The sequence below is a fragment of the Lissotriton helveticus genome, chromosome 1_1 (assembly GCF_964261635.1).
Source record: "Lissotriton helveticus chromosome 1_1, aLisHel1.1, whole genome shotgun sequence".
In the NCBI taxonomy this organism is placed as follows: Eukaryota; Metazoa; Chordata; class Amphibia; order Caudata; family Salamandridae; genus Lissotriton; species Lissotriton helveticus.
Window position 1 is genome coordinate 684,494,415 of NC_136057.1, and position 22,122 is coordinate 684,516,536.

At 46.7% G+C, this 22,122-nt stretch overlaps 1 protein-coding gene across 3 annotated transcripts in view; it reads left to right on the forward strand.

The window, feature by feature from the left end:
- The window catches only part of SEPHS1 (selenophosphate synthetase 1), a 308,347-nt gene that overhangs the window by 145,781 nt on the left and 140,444 nt on the right, over positions 1-22,122 (forward strand). For all 3 annotated transcript variants that reach the window (XM_078674220.1, XM_078674218.1, XM_078674219.1), the window contains exon 6: positions 7,798-7,888. In XM_078674220.1, the coding sequence (XP_078530346.1) occupies positions 7,798-7,888 (91 nt within the window). The remainder of the gene's footprint in view (positions 1-7,797; positions 7,889-22,122) is intronic.

Genomic DNA, 22,122 nt, shown 5'->3' on the forward strand with positions numbered 1-22,122 from the left:
GGTGTCCTTGATGCCCACAGGCCTTTTGGAGAACCTGGATAAAGCACAGACACAGACTACGTAGAAGAGTTAAAAAAACAACAAGACCAAGAGCAGTAGGGGTCTTCCTAGGTGCAGTCTCACTTCCACTCGAAGTCCAAGTGTTTAGACGATTGAAGAGTGACGACGTTTCAGTGTTGAGTCTGGTCCCACGGCGAATCGGAGAGCCCACCCACTGGGGAGACCTTAAGTACGCTTTAGAAAGAGTTGGGACGACTCTGGGAGGGTTTCCCCCAGAGGAGGAGCTCTACAGAGGGGAGGATACTCCCATGTCCTTTATCCAGTTTCACGCCAGAGTGGGAACCAAGGGTTCCTCAACTGGTTCAAACTGTAGTGTGCAAGGTGGGTACAAAATAAGCCCTTCAAAGCAGTCTGGTGGTGCTGGCAAGCGCCCCCTCCCCAACCAAATACACTAAATCCTGTCTGGGAGGGGGTCACACCTCCCTGTGACAGGAAACATATTGTTCTACCTTTCCCTCCCCCAGCTTGGCTCAGCAGCAGGAGGGCCGAATTGGGCCTGTGGTCGGCAGCAGCCCTAGCTTGCTTGCAGACCATGAAAGCCTGTTACCGGGAGTACAGGGGGTGGGGTCAGTACATGGGATCATACTTTCAACACTGGAATCAGTGTTGTGATATGAATCCAAAATGTTTGATACCAAACATGGCTAGGTTTGGTGAAGCAAATGTATAGTTAAACATCTCGTAGTGACTGATGTCCATTGTATGTCTTAAAATGGTTGTCTGCACTTACAAGCCTGGAGAATCGACTCTGGGGTTTGTAGGGATGTCCTGCTCATGCAGGGGCACCCTCACACTTATAACCAATCACCCTGCACTCAGGACTGAAGAGCCTGCCATAGGGATGACTTATAAGTTTTAAGTGCAGTGACCTAAGAAATAAGGAAACGTATATCTTTTGTGAGAGTGGCAAGCACCAACTCCCACAGGCTCCAATTGCAGGACTGTAGTCGCAGTTTAAGTGGACTCCCGGGGGTATCACAATAAATGCTCCAGCTCATGGGAGACCCCTAGTGTACCTAATGCCCTGGATACCTTCGTACCATGTACTAGGGACTTATAAGGGTACCCCAGTAGCCAATTTTGGAGGTACCAAAGTACTTACTAGAACCAAATTTGGGGAGAGGGCACAGTTTCTGGGATCCCAGCGGACTAGGTAAAAAAAAAACATTGATACCAGGTAAAAAGTGGGGGTAACCATGCAAGAAGGATCCTACCTTCATACACAAATGGTACATGTGTTATCATTGCATTATGCACACTGAAGGGAATGTGTGTGTAATCTTAGCAATGTTATAGCCCACTGACTCATACTGCCTTCAGCCTCGGCTCCTGAGCGCTCTGGCGTGCCCCACTATGAACACCATTCTGCAACAAGAACTCACCCAGACATCTTAATGCGACTCAGCTTACATGTACCATACAAGCCTTGGAAAACTCAGTAGCTCAGCCTTTTAGTTTTGAGAATCATGTACAATACAAAATATGTGTGTGTGTGTGTGTGTGTGTGTGTGTGTGTGTGTGTGTGTGTGTGTGTGTGTGTGTGTGACTGTGACTGACTGTGACTGTGACTGTGACTGTGACTGTGACTGTGTGTGTGTGACTGTGTGTGTGACTGTGTGTGTGACTGTGACTGTGTGTGTGACTGTGTGTGTGACTGTGACTGTGTGTGTGACTGTGACTGTGACTGTGTGTGTGACTGTGACTGTGACTGTGACTTCAGATCCTGGTTTTGCAGTCTCGCCAAAACAGACACGGACCTCAGCTCGCTCAGTTCAAATCAGCAGATGATCAGGACCAAATATACTGGTGAAGCAGTGAAGGTTTATTGAAACAAAATCGCCACCAGATAACCAGGCATAATGTCCTCCATGACGCGTTTCGTTCGCATCACTCGAGCTTGATCATGTGCTGGGAACTGTAGTCACCTGAGAAATAAAACCTTCAGTGGTTGCACTAATTCTTGTCTTGTCCCACTGTGTCAATTGGCCAGCCCATTTGGGGGCGGGATTTCAAACTGGGATACTTAAGAACCGGAGGCACTCACCTTTTTGCAACCGAATAAGTCTCTGAAGAAGAGTGATTCGAAACACGTCAGGCAAGGTGGTGAAAAGACTGTCTGAATGCATCGGCAGACGGAGGACATTCATACCCAAATAAAGCATTCAGCTATTTACTTGAATTTGAGTGCGGCTCATTGCTGGGGGCAAACTTGGAGCGTGATGTAAAGGCAGCTGTCCCGCCACCAAGCTCTCACCATCCCGTGAATCTAGGGGGGCCACCCGGTGTGGTATTTACCATACCTACTGTGGATTTCAAGTAAGGGATTGAGAATGGACTCTGTCTCGCGAGGTACATTTGAGGACTTGAAACGTTTGCAGGACAAGAATTAGTGCAACCAATGAAGGTTTCATTTCTCCGGTGACTACAGTTCCCAGCATGCCCCACTGTCAATTGGCCAGCCCATTTGGAGGCGGGATCTCAAACTGTGATACAAAAGAATCGGAGGCACGCACCATTTTGCAACCGACTAAGCCTCTGACGAAATGTGATTCGAAACGCGTCCGGCAAGGTGGTGAAAAGGCTGTCGGAATGCATTGGCAGACGGAGGACATTCATACCCAAATAAAGCATTCCGCTATTTACTTGAATTTGAGTGCGGCTCATTGCTGGGGCAAACTTGGATATATAGCAGCGATGACTCCGACGAAAGTGACCCAGGTGCAAAGCAAGGGGATATGGGGCAACTCACTTTGGCCGAAGAACTAGAATTCATTCGGGCCCAATGCAAATCCACTTTACGCCCAAGGAACCAGAACCAACAACAAAGCAAACAAAGAACGCCAGGAGAAGGCAACGCAGGAAATGTGCAAAAACCAAAAGGAGGGCAGCAGCAGAAAAAACTTTTTGGAAGAACAACAAAAAACAGTAGAAGAAAATACCATTGTGAATCTCACTGATATCGAGTTGAACATGGCTGAAAAACAATTGCTCTCCTTAGGTCTCTCATACTGCCCAGAGAGTAATTTTAATTATTGCAACACACGTGTGGATATCTTTAAGTTCATCAGAAAAATCAAATTAAAAAAATATGACTCTATCAAAATGAACATGGATGCCAAAAAGAAAATCAATACCACCAAAGCGACAGACCGCAGTGGTCTTTTAGTTAAAGATATCCCACTCATGCGCACCATGAGATCACTGCAAGGAGCCGAGAATGAATCCGCACTCCGGAAGTGGCCAATGAGGAGGACATTGAAATTGGCCAAGAATCAAACAGTCCTTTCAAAGTATCTTCTATCTTCATCCCCAATATGCCGCGAGATGCCATTGACATCTATGCTGACCGCTTAACAGAGGAAATAAAGCTGTTACATATCAAAACCGCTCGAAAACATCAACCCCGGAGATCCAAGAACGAGGATTACAACAATCTCATGCAGAAACTGAAACAAAACAGTGCTGTTGTCGTAAACCAATCCGACAAAGGAGGGAACATAGTTCTATGGGGCAAAGCGGAATATATGGCGGAAGCACACGGGCATCTCGATGACAGGGACTGTTATACTAGGGTAGACATGAAGGCTGTGAACAACATCCATGGTCAATATAAAAATGAACTCAATCAATGGAGACGTGAGGGCCTCATCACAAAGGATGAATTCAAGTTTTTGTGTAAGGAACATCCCACTATTCCAAATATCTATTTCATCCCCAAGGTCCACAAGAAAACTTTACCCACGCCGGGATGACCCATTGTATCCTCCATTAATGGCATATTCGAGAACACTTCTAAATACATTGACCACTATCTCCAGGAGTTTGTGACTGCATTGCCTGCGTACCTTAAGGATACTTCTGATTTTTTGTTTTTGTTGAACCAATGTGAATGGTCGGACAATCTGTTATTCATTACTATGGACATTGCAACGCTCTACACGAGCATTGAGCACATTGATGGACTCAGAGCAGTGAAGTTTTATCTAAGTAAGAGACCCATAGAAATGTATAAGCACAATTGCATGCTACTCAAAATGATTGAGAAATGTCTAAATAACAACATCTTTCTGTTTAATAACAACTTGTATAAACAACTTAGAGGAGTGGCAATGGGGGCATGTTTCTCCCCCAGCTACGCGGGGCTCCACGTAGGCTGGTGGGAGGAACATGTCCTCAGGGTCCTTTTTGCGACATCCTGTTCTGAACATATACTCAAATATTGGAGGTATATTGATGATGTTTTCATCATATGGAAGGGAACAACACAAGAAGCGGAGAACTTTGTCAGTAATATCAATGACAATCAACTTAATCTAAGATTTACAGCTAACCTGAGTAGAATTGAGGCAGATTTCCTTGATGTACACGTGGCAATTGTTAACAACCAGATAACCACCAGTATTTACAGAAAGATCACATCAGGAAACACAATCCTCCATGCTAGGAGCTTTCATCCGAAACACACTATAGCCAGCGTACCCTACGGTGAATTTTTGCGAATTCATCGTACGTGCAGTTCACCATTGCTCAGAGATCTCCAGCAAGAAGAAGCCAAATCTTGACTCATAACCAGGGGTTATTCACCTCACTTGTTAGACATCGCCATGAAAAAGGCGAACACTCTGAACCGCTTGAACCTCCTCAATCCCAACAGAAAAGACAATGTCACTGAACTTGATGATACAGACAATAACCAGATTAGACTCATCACTGGTTTCAGTAGACAGGAAAAACAAATAAGTCAAATAGTCAAACGCGAATGGCCCATTATTATGTCTGATTTGGTGCTAAAAGAGATCATGCCCAAAGCCCCCACTATCACCTTCAGGCGCGCATTTTCAATGCACAATGAGTTGGTCACCAGCAGCCCAAAAACCAAAAAAGGAAAAAACTGGTTGTCCCCCCAAACACGGTTTCTTCAAATGCAGTTCATGCAGGGCATGCACTTTTGGGGTGAACACTACATCTTATACCACCCCGTTTGACAACACCTCAGTCCCCCTCAGAGCTCATTTTACATGTCGCACAGAAAACGCAGTTTATGTACTGCAATGCTCTTGCAATCTAATGTACGTGGGCAGCACAAAACATCCAGCCCACGTCCGCATTTTGCAGCACATAAGAGCAATTGTCAACACGGATATAACATACCCCGTGGCTAGACATTTTGCGACTACTCATAACAAAGATCTAACCAATCTCCAATACTTTGTCATTGACGCAATTGAGCAGAGCAAAAGGGGAGGTGATACAGACAAAAAACTTCGCCAACTTGAGTCCAAATATATTATGAAACTTAATAGCAAGACTCCAGGGGGCCTCAACATGGGGGAAGATCTCCGCAATTTTCTCTAATCCAGCCATTAGGGCCATATGGACTCCAGGCTTGGGGACCATATTCAGCAGTGCGTTGACATGTTACAGCCTATTATAACTTACTATTTGTAAATTTATTCCGGCCTTCGGAGGGCATTTTGAGAATCTTATGTAACCTTTATACGACCTACGTTACGTATTTTTGTATGTAGGTCTTTTAATCTCAATGAAATTTCATTCACAAAATCACTTTATGCACTTTTATTTCTTGTCATAGTATATGGCAAGGAATGTCCTCTTTTTTGTAAAGCCTCTAGTATAACCTCGTTCTCCACTACAGATATTGACAAATATATACACAACGAATACAGCATTCTAACTTTCAAGTTACGCGACCCTCAATGTATTGTATGTTTACACTTCACGGGCTTATCCAGCATTTGAGTATTACTATATCATGTTACCATTAGTAATTAGCCTTTGTTCAGATGTCTATAGGGATATTTCAATGTACCTGTGGTTTTGTATATATTTGCATGTTTAATTTCATTTGAAGGTCCCTTTATATATATGTTCGCTTTGAGCTTCATTTATTTGGTGCATAGTATATATGGTCGTATTTGCACATGTCTAATGTTTACATTTGTAAAGATGAAATCAACACGTTTGCACTTTAAAAGATATAACGGGCATTATGCCGTGATATTCACACGTTATACTTTGCTATATGGTTACAATTGAGATAGTACCATAGCGTATTTGCACAGAACGAACTGGTGAGTTCATATATTTTAGGGATCTAATCCATCCAACCTAGCTCAACATGCCATTAGAAATCATACCACATTACTTTGTTTTATATATTCTTTCATGATTTTCCTCTATTATCTGGACAACACACAAATCATTTGTTGCATACTGTGTTCAAATTTTCATAATATGTTATATGAATAATATGCACTTTAATACATTTGTTAATGGTTTCTTGTTTTGAAGGACACGTGTGAAGTTACATAGTCACTATGACAACATTGGGTCTATTTATATTGCACCGTTTTAAAATGGCGGATCTGTTTCCCATAACCTGTGCAGTCTTCGATGTGATTAGTCCTTCAACTATGTTGACTACTGAAATGGATGTTTGGCGTGTATAATTTCGTATCCAGGTGTATTTATATCAGTGGAGTAATCAAGTAAAACTGTCAGTGAGCAAGGGCACAGCCGGTACCCGAAACGCGTTTGACTAGGCTTCGCGCCCTGTATGCACAAATAAAAGCAATTCACCTGTGAATCTAGTCTGGCTGTGGCGTTATTTGGTGTCCCCGTTCGTGTCTGCACAGGAAGTGCACTGAGGGACAGGTTGGAATATATATATATATATATATATATATATATATCTATATCTATATAGATATAGATATATATATATATATAGATATATCACAATTGGCAAAGCCAATATGTCCTAAGAGTGCGATCGATTGGCTTTGTCCGTGATTGTTTAAAATCTATTAGACCACAACCGGCTAAATGCAGATAAGTCTTTCTTAGTCTGTCTCTCCCACATTGATGACATTTCAAAGTTTTGTTACAGCTGTATCTGACTCTTCGTTGGTCCAGCCTGCCTGTTTCTTTGTTGTGGTTATAGGCTATATACGAAGGACATGAAGCATGCCGAGGTTTACTACTGGTAGTTTCCCTTTTTTCGTTCAGATTGTTAATGTAGCTGTGCAGTGAAGGATAATAGTTTGTTGTTTATTTACATTTAACTCACCATGGCAAATGATTGCGTACAGTTTTAAACCGTGCACGTGTGGCACACCTGTCTGACTCATGATGGTGCATGCAGTGTTGTTGTGTAGCTGTGTTAAAGGAGCTTTATAAGCAAATACTGACATCAGTGCCTTACCACCATTGTCGATTTACCAGCCTGTTGTACACCTTGGATAGAGTTTGGTGTCTTGTTGACGAGACAATATAAAACAGCTGTGTATTAAAGCAGTTGCTCACTGTAATCAGCCCATCAGTCAACTGTCAGTTGTGAGGAATATGTAACTTTTGCAGAGTGCGTGTTTTTCTCTGTTAAAATTGGTGGTGGTGCTAAGGCTCTCTACTGTATTTTGACCATGGTAATGGTGATCATCATCAGACAGTTCTTTCTCTCCAATCCTTCTTCTAAATGGTTATCATTGTCATTTGTACTTTAAATTTGAGGAGTTTCATTCAAATCTGGTGGTAGAATATTTTTATTAAAAAGCTTGAGGACCTCAGGAGATTTGTATGGTAAATCAATAACTAAAGGTAGGCAGAAGTCTGAGTGTGGTAATTTTAGAAGGATGTTAGTGGGTTGGGAACTCCAGCACATGATTTCCTTTTCACTTCACATAAAGCTAATGTGTGTTCCTCCTTCTCTTTGTCTAGGCCAGATAATGCGGTTCCAGGAGATGTGCTTGTGTTGACGAAACCCCTCGGAACACAAGTGGGTGTAGCTGTCCACCAGTGGTTAGATATTGTGAGTATATTTTGAAGACAAAAACCTTCTTCAGCTACATCCGTAAGCCTGATGTAACTTAAATCCCAGGATGCTGAACCATTATATTTTTATGATTAATAATTTGAGGTGTTGGTAGTGGACCTGGATCTCTCAGTAATGTGAACATGCAGTTATCAGTTAAGTATGTATGGATTCATTTAATCCAAAACGTGTGGTAATCATTTCCTTGTGTTGCGGCGTGGAGCATTATTGGGTTGAGGTAAGCAGTGTACACAATAACCCTTACACACCACAATGTTGCAAGCATAACTCAACATAGAAGAGCAAGACAAGGACTCAATCAATCAAAAGTCTTTATTAGGATTTGCACAAAATAAATCCAGAAAAGAAAAGTGGACAATAAAAGATTCAATACAGTGATAACTGTATCACTCTTGTGCGCCAGGAGTTGATGTTGATCGGCTCCACTCGGTGCATCAGCGCCAGAAGTCTGTCACCTGTATAGGCGCCACCTCTGGGTACTGACATCAGTTATTTTCTTTCTGCACCAGTTAGCGCTGATCCCGAGAAAGAAATACCCCTCTTTTGGTTTGTGACAAAATATATTCAACATTTTCTCAATGACTTTATTTTGAGGAATTCTTCCTCCTGGTTGTGTCTAGGATGTCTTTGAGGAAGACGGGGTGTGAACCGTGTGGTACCTGTCATCACACCATGTTGGTTACAGACCCACACCTCGTGTGCCTGTGGCGTGCTCGGATTGCCGGGCCATGGACCTGAAGGCTTTAAGGGAGTGGTACCTGAAGCTGCTAGCGGTCATGCGGGCGACGCTGCATCGCACAACTTCTTGGTGACCTCGTCCCGATTAAGATGGAGTTTGTGGGACCGCTCCAAGAGACCCAAGTCCTCGCTTTCCATTCCAAGTCATGAGGCCATTTTGGGCAGAAGCATAAGCAGTCGAAGGAGCATCGGCATGGGAGGCACGGTTCTTTGTCGTCAATGCCAGGGCCAACTCAGAGACTCCCAACTTTTCCGGGAGTTGGAGCGAACCCCGCTCAGGTAAAAGAATTTTACAAAGCCATGCGCCTTGTATTTGAGCGGCCTGGCCCCTCTGGCACTCCTTCGGGCCCCGCGGTGTCCGAGCGGGCCCTATCTGGTTCCACTTACTTCAGAGCCAAGGCTGCTACCAATACTCTGGCACGTGGGGTGCCTCTCCTGGACATGTATTGCGCAGCCACAGGGGCGTTCCCTCCCTCCATACTTCTCAAAAAGCACTATTGTGTGAACAATCAGGTCTGTCGGAGAGCACTTTGCCCATTCGGTCCTGTAGGACTTTTGGTTTAAATCCGTTCACAGACCCACCACTTGGGAGTTACTGCTTTGGAATCTATTTAAAAGATGAAGAACCTGTGTTTGGTACTCTCTTATCAAGAAAGCAAGTTACTTACGTTCGGTAACGCTCTTTCTGGTAGAGAGATTTTCTAACCGCAGATTCCTCACCTCCCTCGCGTACTCCCCGTTCTGAGAGCTGGACTCTTTTTCACTTAACATGATCCCAAGTCTAGTAATCTACACACTGGTCCAAACCAATCTGTTGGTGGGGTCTGCATCTGGGGACACGTACAGCCTAGAAAACGACAGACATCTGCTTGCTTTGGTGGGCTTACATGTGACTCTGCATGTCACCTCTGCAGTGGAATGACGTCAATGGGGAGTGTAGAAATCAAAGAGAACTAGCTATAGGTTAGAAGTTCAAAGTGTGTGTTTCAGAATCAAGAAAAACATTTGTTTTTTATGAAGGCCTCACACACCAACCTAGTTGCATGCTTCATCATTGGGCCCCACCCAGGGCACAGAGTTTGCCTCGGGTGTGCTACGACATCTGCTTACAGCGGAGTGGATTTTGTTAAGTGAGCGTGTGGTGTTGGGTAGTCCCACGGTGCCACCTACCAGCGCACAGGATTTCTATTTAAAATGTTCTGGATCCAATCTGACGCCTAGGGGATATTCAAAAGATAACACATCTATTGTTAGAAGTATCTATCAGAAAATGCATCACTGAAGGTAAGTAACTTGTTTGTCACTACCTGAAGTCGTCCCGAAAGACATTAAAAGACAGGAAAAATACCAGGCTTCATGGCCAGCAAAAGAAGCTTCATGGCCCTGCTTCAGGGAGGAGAGAAGGGTGAGGAGAAAGAGGGACCTTCTGCCACAACTCCATCACTCTTCAAAGACAACCTGAGAGTTGGAGTCAGAAAGAGGCATCTGCACAGGAGGAGCTGTCATTTCTGGTAGAGAAAGGATACAGTTGCAACTTGCTCACTGTTTAAGGCTAACACCCTGCTTAGACATTTGAGGTTAAAGCACCTTTCAGTGTCGAAGCTTTTGTCAATGTTGAAGAACCACGTTCAACACAAGGCCATTCACCATCAACATCACCATTGATCACGACTGCTGGCTTTCTCATTCAAGGAAGACATCCACACTGAGGAGATTGCTGCAACATTGTGGGAAAATGCCTCTTTTTAAATGGTTAGCCCACACTTTTTGCCTGGACATTGATGTGGTTTCGATTGTAGTGCAAAGGGTCCCTGCCAACCAGGTCCACTGCGCCAGTGCTTCTTCCCTGAAAATATATCCCCAATTAGTACTTCTGCCACCTGTAAGTCCCTACTAAGTGAAACCATGGTTATCTAGAGCCTGGGAGCTGAAGAGGGTGCCCTGGGACCCCCTCAGTAGGACCATGCCACTGCCTTTTCAGCTTGCATGCCCCTGTGAGGTGAAAAACAACAAAGTCGACATGGCACCCTGCATGGGTGGCATGCCAGCCAACACTTCCTAAAGGTATAGGTAAGCCACCCCTCTAGCAGGCTATATATCCCTAAGTAGGGTGCACTATACCACAGGTGAGGGCATATCTGCATTAGCATATATGATCCTAAAATACTTAAGCCAATTCTTAAATATTGTAAGATGGCTTCAACGAAACCAGGAGTGTTTGATACCAAACCACTTCTTGTAATAAACCCATCCTGATGCCAGTGTCATATTTATTAAACCATGTACTCAGTGGGCACCCTGAAAGCCTACCGATACTGACTGGCTTTAGGCAGCCGCCACACACGAACATGTTTCTGGACCCCTGGGTTAGAACCTCGGCCTTCTGGGACCAGAAACCATGCACATCCTGGGCAGAGGTGTCACACATCCTCCATCAGGATGTGACCAGTGCTCAAAGGGAAGCTTCAAATGCCTGCTGTCTTTGTAATGTAACCCCCAGCCTCAGCTGCTAGCAGCAGATGGCAGCCCCTTGTTTGCATCCCTACTTTGGGTAGGAAAACTGACGGGAACATTTATAAAGGCTAGGTGTGCCAACCTTTGCCAACTCCACCCCATAGCTGGAGGAGTAAATGTTAAGCACACTTTTCAACCCCCTCTATCTTGAAGATGAGGGGACACCTCCAATCAGGATTAGGTCTATGTCCCCTCCCACAGGAGGGTGGAATAATAGCAGGTGTAGTCAACTCAGGTAAAATGCCCATTGGCCCTACCTGCTATTCCCCTAAACTCTCCCCCTAAATGTAGTATTTAGGTGGCTCCCCCAGACCTAGAAACTAGTTACCTGCGACCTAAGAAGGACAAAGAAGACGCAGTGTAGCGAAGCCTGAAGAAGACCACTGACTTGGCCCCAGCTCTTCCAGCCTGTCTCCAGCTTCCAAGACGGCACCTGTCCTGCAGCCAGCGACTTCCAGAAACCCAAGGAAGATTGCCAAACTTTGAAAAAGACCAGAACTCCAGAGGACAGGGATTCTGTCCCCAGGAATCCAACCCAAAGGATTCCTGTGTCCTGCGGATCCGCGAGTCCTTCCCAATCTGCACCCGACACCCCCGGCCTGTGCCCAGGTGGAGCATCGATCCAGAACAGGTTCCACAGCGATCCTGACCTAAAGTCCAGCGTTGGTTGACCCCTCCTGGACTCCACGACGACGCTTATAGCTTGAATCTAGATTCTCCACCTGCCTGCAACCTGCTTCGATAAGAAGAATCCGATGACAAAAGGCATCCTGCACCCGATGCCCCGGGGGCCTTAGTGAGGTGAACCGATGGTACAACCCCCTACATCTCTACTTACCTCTGCTGTCATTGTTCTCCCTCTTGCAACCTCTGGTGCCTCGGCTGCAGCCTGTTTGTCAAAAGCAAAGTCTCCATTGAAATGCATTGGACGCCCAATGCTGACCTTACACCCGGCTGCCCCTGTGCTGCAGGTTGTGTAAGTTTGGTACTGCTTTGTGGTCCCCTCTTGGGCTTGCTCAAACCCCCAAAGCTTGACCCCTGCAACTAATCTACAAGCAGTGTAGCTGCGAACTTCCCCAGTCTCCATTGAAACACATTGTGCCGAACTCCAATTTTAACCTCTGCACCTGGAACCCCCGTGCCACGGGCGGTGCAGTATTGGTACTTACCTGACCCTTGCTCCTTTCTGACCTTTGGGCTTGAAGACTGTAATTGCGAGTTACATACTTACCTATGTAACCGCATTATTGGTTGCCTCCATAAGATAACATTGAACTATCAAATTCCACTAACTGTCGACTTTGAAAAGTATTTTTAGCAAAAAACTTACTTATTGCTAAGATCTTGGTCTTAAACGAAGTACAAGGAATGCTTATTTTTCTAAAATTGGTGTGGATCTCCTTTTCGAGTTGTGTTGGGCTTAAGACTGCTCGTCAACACTACCACTAATAGAGCACTTTGGGTTTTATATTGAGCCCTGTACACTTTTGGGGAACCCCTGGACTCTGTGCACAGTATTCCCACTTAGTGGCATACCAAATACAGAGCCAGCTTACTACAATCAACAATTTGAATGGCTTCATCATTTAAAGAAAAGTAAGCTATCAATACTAGAATCTAATTCCCCTACACAAGAGGTCACTTCTGGGATTCATCTTTCCTCTACTGAGTCATGAGAAGACCTGTTTCTCCGCATTTTTCTTCTGTGCCACCAACGTCTCCAGCTCCTTGAACATCTGCTCATCTACTGAAGCCTCCAGTAATAACTCAGTTATTTTTATTATTATAATTATTGTTGTTGGGTTAATTTATATATATATCAGGACAATCAGTATAATGTCACTACATTTTGCAATGCTCTTTACATGAAGGAGTAATCCTGAAGACAAGAGTGATGGCCAGTTGGACAAGATGACTTCCACATGAAAATCCATTTTGGATTTAGATAAATACACCTGTGATTATCTAGGAGAGCGGCAGAGTAGCCACTTTTATTTTCTAAGGAAGTACACATAACCGGAAGTACTAGTGTCCAGTTTATGTGCTGGGCTAGCTGAATAGCAGTACATAAAATCTTGAAGGATGTAGTTGTGCCTTTTTTGACTTTATGGCAGCATATCTTCAGACTTGGGTGAATGTTCCAGCATGATAGAGTTGCACCCCGTTGTAGTGATGACACTCCTATGTCTTGTATTTCAAGTGCCTAATGGCATCCTATTCAGCCTGTGCCCACTCATGTAGCTCTGGTTTCCAGACTTCGATCTACTGGGGTGACTGGGGATCTCTGCTTGGCATCATGGTTCTTTTTCACAATGGCCATCGCTAAGTCGATGAATTTCCTATTGGCTTTGTTGGTTTTACGGCTGAGTCATGAACCTTAAGAGGCAGGTTTTTGTTGTTTAGATGTGTCATTTATGGGTCATTCTCGTCAGCTGTTCGCATATTTGGGAGAAAGTGCACTCTTTCTGCATGGTTGCCCCCACTTTTTGCTGAATTGCTGATGTACTTTGAGTGTGCCCTGGGCGCCTGCTAATCACTGGAATCGCTAGAAATCACCCAACCCCTAATCTCCCCGTGCCCTTGGTCAGACCACCACACCATTACATTCTCACTGGCTTGCGTCCCCCACATAAAACAGGCCCTCACAGGGAACCATATGGCAAGAAACTGGAGCCGGGCCAACCTCCGCGAGTTCTGCACCTTACTTAACGCCTCGTCTCCTACCGAACAGGACTGCTTAGATAGTCAGGCTACCAGCATTAAGCATTGGCTTGAATCAGCCAGCAACATCGTCGCACCCTATAGGCGAACCAAACTTAAGCGCCCCCATGACGCCCAGCGATGGTTCTCGGACGAACTAAAAAATAAGAAACTTACACTCAGGCAAGCTGAACGTAGCTGGAGATGAGACTACGCCCCAGGAAAAAAAGCTCCATTTGATGGGCTGCTTAACCACTACCGCGCTACCGCGTTTTCCCGCTGTGCGCTGGAATTTCAAAAATGCGCAGTTTGTGACAAAGCCAGCTCGTCATCCGCGTAGCGCAGGTAACGCCCATGACGAGCTGGCTTTGTCATCTGCATCGAAGGGGTTAAAGACTACAAAAAATCAATTCTCCAGGCCAAAACTACATATTTCTCCCTGAAGATCACCAATTCTGCTGTCAAGACCAAAGACATATTCTCGATAGTTGAGGAGCTCTCACACCCGGACAGGGTAACAATTAAGCCCCTCCCGTCTCAAACTCTGTGACTCGCTTAACCTATACTTCACGGAAAAGATTGCCACAATCCAAAGCAGCATTCCCTCCCCCATACCCTCTACCACCCCTGTTACCACCTTTAAAAACCCCCAGGTAGTGGCCCAAATACCCCTGATATCCAGGGATGAGTTAATCGCTCTATTAAAAAAGGTTGGTTCAGGCTCCCCCACAGATTGCTGCCCATCCCACATCCTACAAGAAGTCTTTGCCACCTGCCCTAACCCCCCTCTTGCACTACTCAACAACTCTCTCAGACTAGGCTCTGTCCCCGACTCCTTTAAGATAGCGGAAGTCGTTCCTATTCTGAAAAAACCCAATGCTGACCCTTCTCTGATGAGCAATTTTCGCCCCATCTCGCTGCTCCCTTACCTCAGCAAGCTGCTTGAAGCTCATGTCACCAATTTCCTTAGCTCTTTCATTGAACATTCACAGTTCCTTGACTCCTAACAAGCAGGTTTTAGGCCAGCACATTCTACCGAGCGAGTCATTCTCTCAGTCATGGATGAACTGAGGAGGGGGCTGACCATAACATCAGTCAGGCCTTGGTGCTCCTGGATTTGTTGGGTGCTTTTGACACGGTCGACCAAAACATCTTGATCGACCGTGTCTGTGACGCCGGCATCCAGGGGTCGGCTCTTAGGTGGATTTCCTCCTTCCTCAGTAACCGACACCAGGCCGTCCGCCTTTCCAACTTCTCTGCTGAGAAAGTTAGGCTGACCTGCGGTGTCCTCCAGGGATCCTCCCTTTCCCCCTTCTATTTAACCTGTACCTGACTCCCCTTATCCGGTCCCTGCGCGAAAGTAAGGTCGCTGCTTTTAACTACGCAGACGACATCCAGCTGGTGTTTGACATTGACTCGTCGGACCACTCAGTCAACAACTTCCAGTCCACCATGTGCCTCATTAGCGACTGGATGGTGGCCAATCAATTAAAACTCAACCCCGACAAGACTGAGCTGATCCTGACTGGAGGCCCCTCCAACCCGTGGAATTCTAACTTCTGGCTCCCCTCCTAGGCACTCCTCCCTGTCCTGCAGAATCTGCAAAAAGCCTGGGGGTTATAATCTCAAAGACCTATCCATGAAGCCCCAGATTAGCGCAGTGGTGTCCTCCTGCTTTTTCCACCGCCGCAGAATTTGAAAGATCTCTAGATTCTTAACCACGGAGGCCTTAACCTTCTGGCCCTAGTCATCTCCCATATTGATTATGCCAACTCACTTTACGTTGGCATCCCTGCCTACCAGCTCCGTCGTCTGCAACTGGTGCAGAACCAGACCGCAAGGCTCATCTTCCACCAACTTAGACACCACCATGTCCGCCCCCTGCTTAAGAGTGTTCACTGGCTCCCGGTGGCCACACGCTGCAAATTCAAATTAGGCTGCATCACCTTCAAAGCATTGGCCGGCCTTAGCCCAGCTTTCATTTCCTCTTTGATCCACCGCTATCTCCGCTGTCGCAATCTTCGCTCCTCCCACTTGGCTTTGCTTACCACCCCCACCTTCAAACGTAAGAAACCCGGTGGTCTTAAATTCTCTTTTCTTGCCCCCTTCTTTTGGAACTCACTCCCCCTGTAATTTAGATTAACTACATCCTATACCCACTTAAGATCCCGTCTGAAAACTCTGCTGTTCTGTCAGGCTTACGAGTAACGCAATGCCCTCCTTTCACCCCTCTGCTGCCCCCCCGTTCACGGTGCCATGAAACCGCCTGGTGAAAGTGCGCTCTAAAAATAATTTTAACATAACATAACCTACCCAGGGCCTATGTTCTTTCCCTAAAACTGCATAGAGGCCTAAACCAAATTGGCATCTCTGTCCACAGGTCAGCCCCTAGTAAGTGGTACCACAGGTACCCAGGGCACTGTGACCAGAGAAGGCCTCTGAGGGCTGCAGCACATATTGTGCCACCCTTAGAGATCCTGTACCATTACACTCACACACTGCCTTTGCAGGCTGCGTGTTTTGGTGCAGAACAAAGTGAAGAGTCGGCATGGCACACATCTCTGTGTACCATGCCTACAACCCACTGCCCTGGCATAGGTCAGTCACCCCTCTAGCTGGGTACACTATGCCAGTGGTGAGGGTACAAGTGCATGAGCCCTGTACCCTACAGTGTTTAATGTAATTCTTAGACATTGTAAGTGCAGTGCTCAATTAAGAGTATATGGTGCTTGGAGTTTGTGATTACGAACTCCACAGCACCATAATGGCTACACGGGAAACTTAGAGGTTTGATATCAAACTTCTCAGCTCATTAAACCCACACTGATGCCATTGTGGGATGTAATGAAAAATGCACACAAAGGGCATCTTAGAGATGCCCCCTGAAAGCTAACCCTACCAGTATTGTCCTGGCTGAGTGGCTGCTTTCAGCTGCCACCACCAGACATGTTTCTGGACCCCTGGGTTGAGAGCCAGCTGCTCTCTGGTGCCTGAAACAATGCACATCCTGGGACGAGGTGCCAAGCCATGTCCCCCAGGATGGGCAGGGTTCAGAAAGGTGAAGCTTCAAAGGATTGCCGTCTTTGTGAGCTTCCCCAGACCACTTGCTGCTTTCAGCAACTGGTCCCCACTGGTTCTGACCCCCACTTTGGATGGGAGAACCAGTGGGAAAAACAAGTGAGGAAGAGAGGTGTGCCACCTCTGCCAACTCTACCCCTCAGGTGGGGAGGCGAGGTGAAGCACAACTCTCAGTCCACGCCATCTTAAAGATGGGGGACTCAGCCAACCAGGGACAGGCTCATGCCCCCCTCCCACTGGAGGATGGCATAATAGGGGGTGTACCCACCCCAGGGAAGGGACCTATTGGTCCTTACCTTTTACCTACCTGTAATGCCCCTAAATCTAGTATTTAGGGGCACCCCTGAACCTTGCTTGCTCAGACAAGAAGAAACTACAAGAAGAAGGACTGAACAGCCATGGAGCAGCTAACAAGAGGAAGACGCCAAGCCTGCATTGCCTTTGCAAACTGGAGGTTCCCCATTGATAACAGGGTGCCCGAACCCCAAACAACACCCTGCACCCGGCCCCCTAGTGCCGCTGATGGTGCACCTTTGGTGCTACTTTGTTTCCCAATTTGCCCTGAGCTAAAGTCCTGGAGCTTTGCTCCCACAACCAAGTGGCCTGCTTGTCAGCAACAACCAACCTGAGGCTACCTATCCCCCATTGGATAAAATTGGGTCTCAGCACTCTGCACCCAGCCGCCGCTGAGGGTGTAACGAGAGTGCATCCTTGACCCTGGGGGACCCTAAGTCTACCCCAGAACCTCCACTCCCCTACCAAATACTTACCTTTAAACTGATAACACTATTTTCCACCGTAGGATAACATTGACTGTTTTTCTTGGAAACGTTTCTAAGTGTGGAGTTTGAAAAACTAAAGAAATTCTTTAAAATTGTACTAACTAACTAAAACAATTTTACTTAATCTGTTTACAGGTAATGTCCCAGAGTAGTATCCAAGTATACTACTCGGAGTAAGAAAAGTAACCTCAAAAGTAACTTACCTGTAATTTTACCGAAAAGCCTATTCAAGTATATGTGCTGTATTTACAAAGTATTGCAGCCATACTGTAAGTCAAAACAAAGTGCATATACTATTACCAATACAAACTGTATTACAGCTGTATATGTACTGCAAAGTACTTATCACTTACCTGTGCCAGGGTTGCTTGTTCTAGAACATAAAATAACTAAAAGATACATATTTGTATACATAAGATGTATACATAAGATGTATACAAAAACACTTGGTCTAAAGTTCAGTCTTTGAGTTTGTGAATTCATTTGCTGACTAAGTATGTACAACAAATGAGAGGGAGAGGGGAAGAGAGGGAGAGAGGGAGAGGGGAAGAGGGGGAGAGAGACAGACGGAGGGAGACAGACGGAGGGAGACAGACGGAGGGAGACAGACGGAGGGAGACAGACGGAGGGAGACAGACGGAGGGAGACAGACGGAGGGAGACAGACGGAGGGAGACAGACGGAGGGAGACAGACGGAGGGAGACAGACGGAGGGAGACAGACGGAGGGAGACAGACGGAGGGAGACAGACGGAGGGAGACAGACGGAGGGAGACAGACGGAGGGAGACAGACGGAGGGAGACAGACAGAGGGAGAGGGAGACATAGAGAGCGAGGGAGACAAAGAGAGCGAGGGAGACAAAGAGAGAGAGGGAGACAGAGAGAGCGAGGGAGACAGAGAGAGCGAGGGAGACAGAGAGAGCGAGGGAGACAGAGAGAGAGAGGGAGACAAAGAGAGAGAGGGAGACAAAGAGAGAGAGGGAGACAAAGAGAGAGAGGGAGACAAAGAGAGAGAGGGAGACAAAGAGAGAGAGGGAGACAAAGAGAGAGAGGGAGACAGAGAGAGGGAGACAGAGAGAGGGAGACAGAGAGAGGGAGACAGAGAGAGAGAGGGAGACAGAGAGAGAGAGGGAGACAGAGAGAGGGAGACAGAGAGAGGGAGACAGAGAGAGGGAGACAGACAGAGGGAGACAGACAGAGGGAGACAGACAGAGGGAGACAGACAGAGGGAGACAGACAGAGGGAGACAGACAGAGGGAGACAGACAGAGGGAGACAGACAGAGGGAGACAGACAGAGGGAGGGAGACAGAGAGAGAGAGGGAGACAGAGAGAGAGAGGGAGACAGAGAGAGAGAGGGAGACAGATAGAGAGAGAGGGAGACAGAGAGAGAGAGGGAGACAGAGAGAGAGAGAGGGAGACAGAGAGAGAGAGAGGGAGACAGAGAGAGAGAGAGGGAGACAGAGAGAGAGAGAGGGAGACAGAGAGAGAGAGAGGGAGACAGAGAGAGAGAGAGGGAGACAGAGAGAGAGAGAGGGAGACAGAGAGAGAGAGAGGGAGACAGAGAGAGAGAGAGGGAGACAGAGAGAGAGAGAGAGAGACAGAGCGAGAGAGAGAGAGGGAGACAGAGAGAGAGAGGGAGACAGAGAGAGAGGGGGAGACAGAGAGTGGGAGAGGGAGAGAGGGGTAGGGAGAGAGAGGGAGAGGTAGGGAGGGAGAGGGAGGGAGGGAGAGGGAGGGAGACAGACAGTGCCTGAGACAGAGGGAGAGAAGAAAGGAGGGATGGAGAGGGAAGGAGAGATAGATTGAGAGAGGGATGGAGAGATAGATTGAGAGAGGGGGAAGGCGAGATAGATTGAGAGAGGGAAGGAGAGATAGATTGAGAGAGGGAAGGAGAGATAGAGGGAGGGACACAGAGAGAGAGAGAGAGAGACCGAGAAAGATGTGTGTATGCCGGGTCTGGTGGCTCAGTGGACTAAGGCGTTCGCTGCAGGGGCCTGTGTTCAACCTCATGGTCACAGTTTCTTTTTTGGTCATGCCCCGCCCCCCTCCCCACTGACACTGCCCCCACTGGTGCGGCCCTCAGCCCCAAAGCCACACTGTAAATTTGGCCCCCGAGCAAAAGCTTGTGAGTACCCATGATCTAGTGTAATGTGAGATACGCACAGTGCACATAATTTAATTGCATCTACTTAAGGCATGCATTTCTGGACACCTTAGCAACATGACTACAGATTGCCCTGTGGTTGCCGTTGGTCGTTTGCAATTCAGTATACCCATTTGGCTATGAGGGCTGATACGTCTACATTTGGTTTCTTCTTCAGCGCATTGTATATGTGTTATTCTATGGCAGTGAGCACCCCATATTAGCAGCATGTGTAGAGTGCCATCAGTTTCTTGTTCATTGTCTAAATTATTCTGTGTAGCAGTTGCAGCCTTAGATAGTGCTGCATGCGTTAGGAACTGCCCAGCACAAAGGCGGTAAACTCTCGAGTGTCCCAGTATCGTGCACTTGTCCAACAATGGGATGGCAGCCTTAGACCAGTGTGCTCGGTTTGCTGTCATCCCTGCCTTTTTTAAATCTGGGCAAGCATTACAGCTGTAAATCCTGTGAATATACCACCTGCTGTTCTGTCACCTGAAGGTTCCTAAACCAGCAGATTCATGCTGCTCGGAGAAAGGGCCTAAGTGATATTGTACCTACTGTTCTAAAATAGTTGCGTCCTATAAGGATTGTCATAGACATTGAACTTCTGGGGATGCAGTCGTGGCAGTCCAAGTCATGACTCGTTGGTGTTGTGCAGGCAAATAATTCTCAGTCAGGCACCACAAAGCCCCCAATGTCTATGGGCAGAAATAGCTTGTCAGGAGTGTAGGAAGCTGGCTCTGTATATACCATATAAAAGTAATGCAGAGTCCAGTGGAACCCCAAAGGCGATCAAAGGTAAAAGTAGATAGCACCTAACTCTCTATTTGTGGTAGTGTGGGCGTGCAGTAAGACTTTATCAGAGGGTAGTGTTAAGCATTTGTTGTGCACACTCTGAATTCAAACCAATTTGTTTGTATAAAAAATATTATTTAGTTATTTTATTTCTAGCACCAAGGCAAGCCTCTTGCAGGTAAGTGAAATAATACTTTGCAAACATTTTGCAGTGAACTACAATTTGAATGCAGTTGGATTGGGTTACAGGTAAGTCATTTGTTTATAAAACTGTTGAATTATTTTTCCGATTACTTTTAAAGTTACTTTTTCTACTCAGTGTGATATGCCTAGATATCATACTGCGACATTTCCTAGAGAAAAGGTAAGTAAATCAGTTTTTGTACATTTGCAGTTTCTTAGGTTTTTATACAAACCAACTCCCCACTTAAAAGATTTTTCACAGAAAAGCAGTCAGTGTCCTATGAGGGAAAACAGTGTTATCGGTTTTAAGGTAAGTACTGGTTTTGGAGTTGGTATTCTGGGGTTAGAACCAGAGTTCCCCCAGGGTCGAGGATGCACTGTCAAAGGACCCTCAGCGGCATTAGGGCCGCCGGATGCAGAGTGCTGAGGCCCAATGTTATCCAATGGGGCATAGGGAGCCTTTGGTTGGTGGCTACTTATGAGCAGATCACAAGGTTGTGGGAGCGAAGCTCCTAGTCTTAGGCTCAGGGCAAAGGGGGGATCCGATTTAGCACACAAAGTGCACCCACAGCGGCCCAAGGGCGGCCAGGTGTAGAGTGCTAATTTGGCGTCGGGTGCCCTGTTGTTTTCAATGTGAGTTGCTGGTTTTGGATTTTGGCTGCAGGTTCGGTCCAGGAAGACTTCCGTGAGGAACCAACAGATGGTCACGTAAGTAGGCGCACCTCGGGTTCTCTTCTCCAGGGCACAGAGCTGCTGCATGAAGGGGTGTCTTTTGAGGTCGGATTTCACCTTACCAGCCACTCGCGGTTTGGGGGGGGGGGGGAGGGGGGGGGGGAGTGTCTCCATGCAGAGGCTGCAGGTGACATCTGTGAGTCTTAGAGGGGTCAAACCACGGTGGGCTCGGACTCTGAAGCACTGGGGTACCTCACTGGGACTGGTGGGCCACTCTGGCCGTAGGCATTGGGTGCTGTAGTGGTTCCGGGCATCGGGTTTCTTTGTCCTCAGCAGGCTCAGAGTCTTTCTTGGCTGTTTCTTTTGAACCGAGCTGCTGTTCACAAGAGATCCAGTCTTTGTTGAAGGCAGGCAGTCCCCCAGGAGGCGTTCCAAAGCCAAGTCCACGGTCGCGGCGTCGCTCGGCTGCCAGGGTTACGGCCTCTAGGTCCCCCCCTTCAGGTCAGGCGAAGAAAAGAAAGAGAGGGGAAGAGGCTCCGGGCTCTGAGCACTCACAAGTCTATTCACCCTCCAAGCCGAGGTCACCTACACCTCCTCAGTTAACCA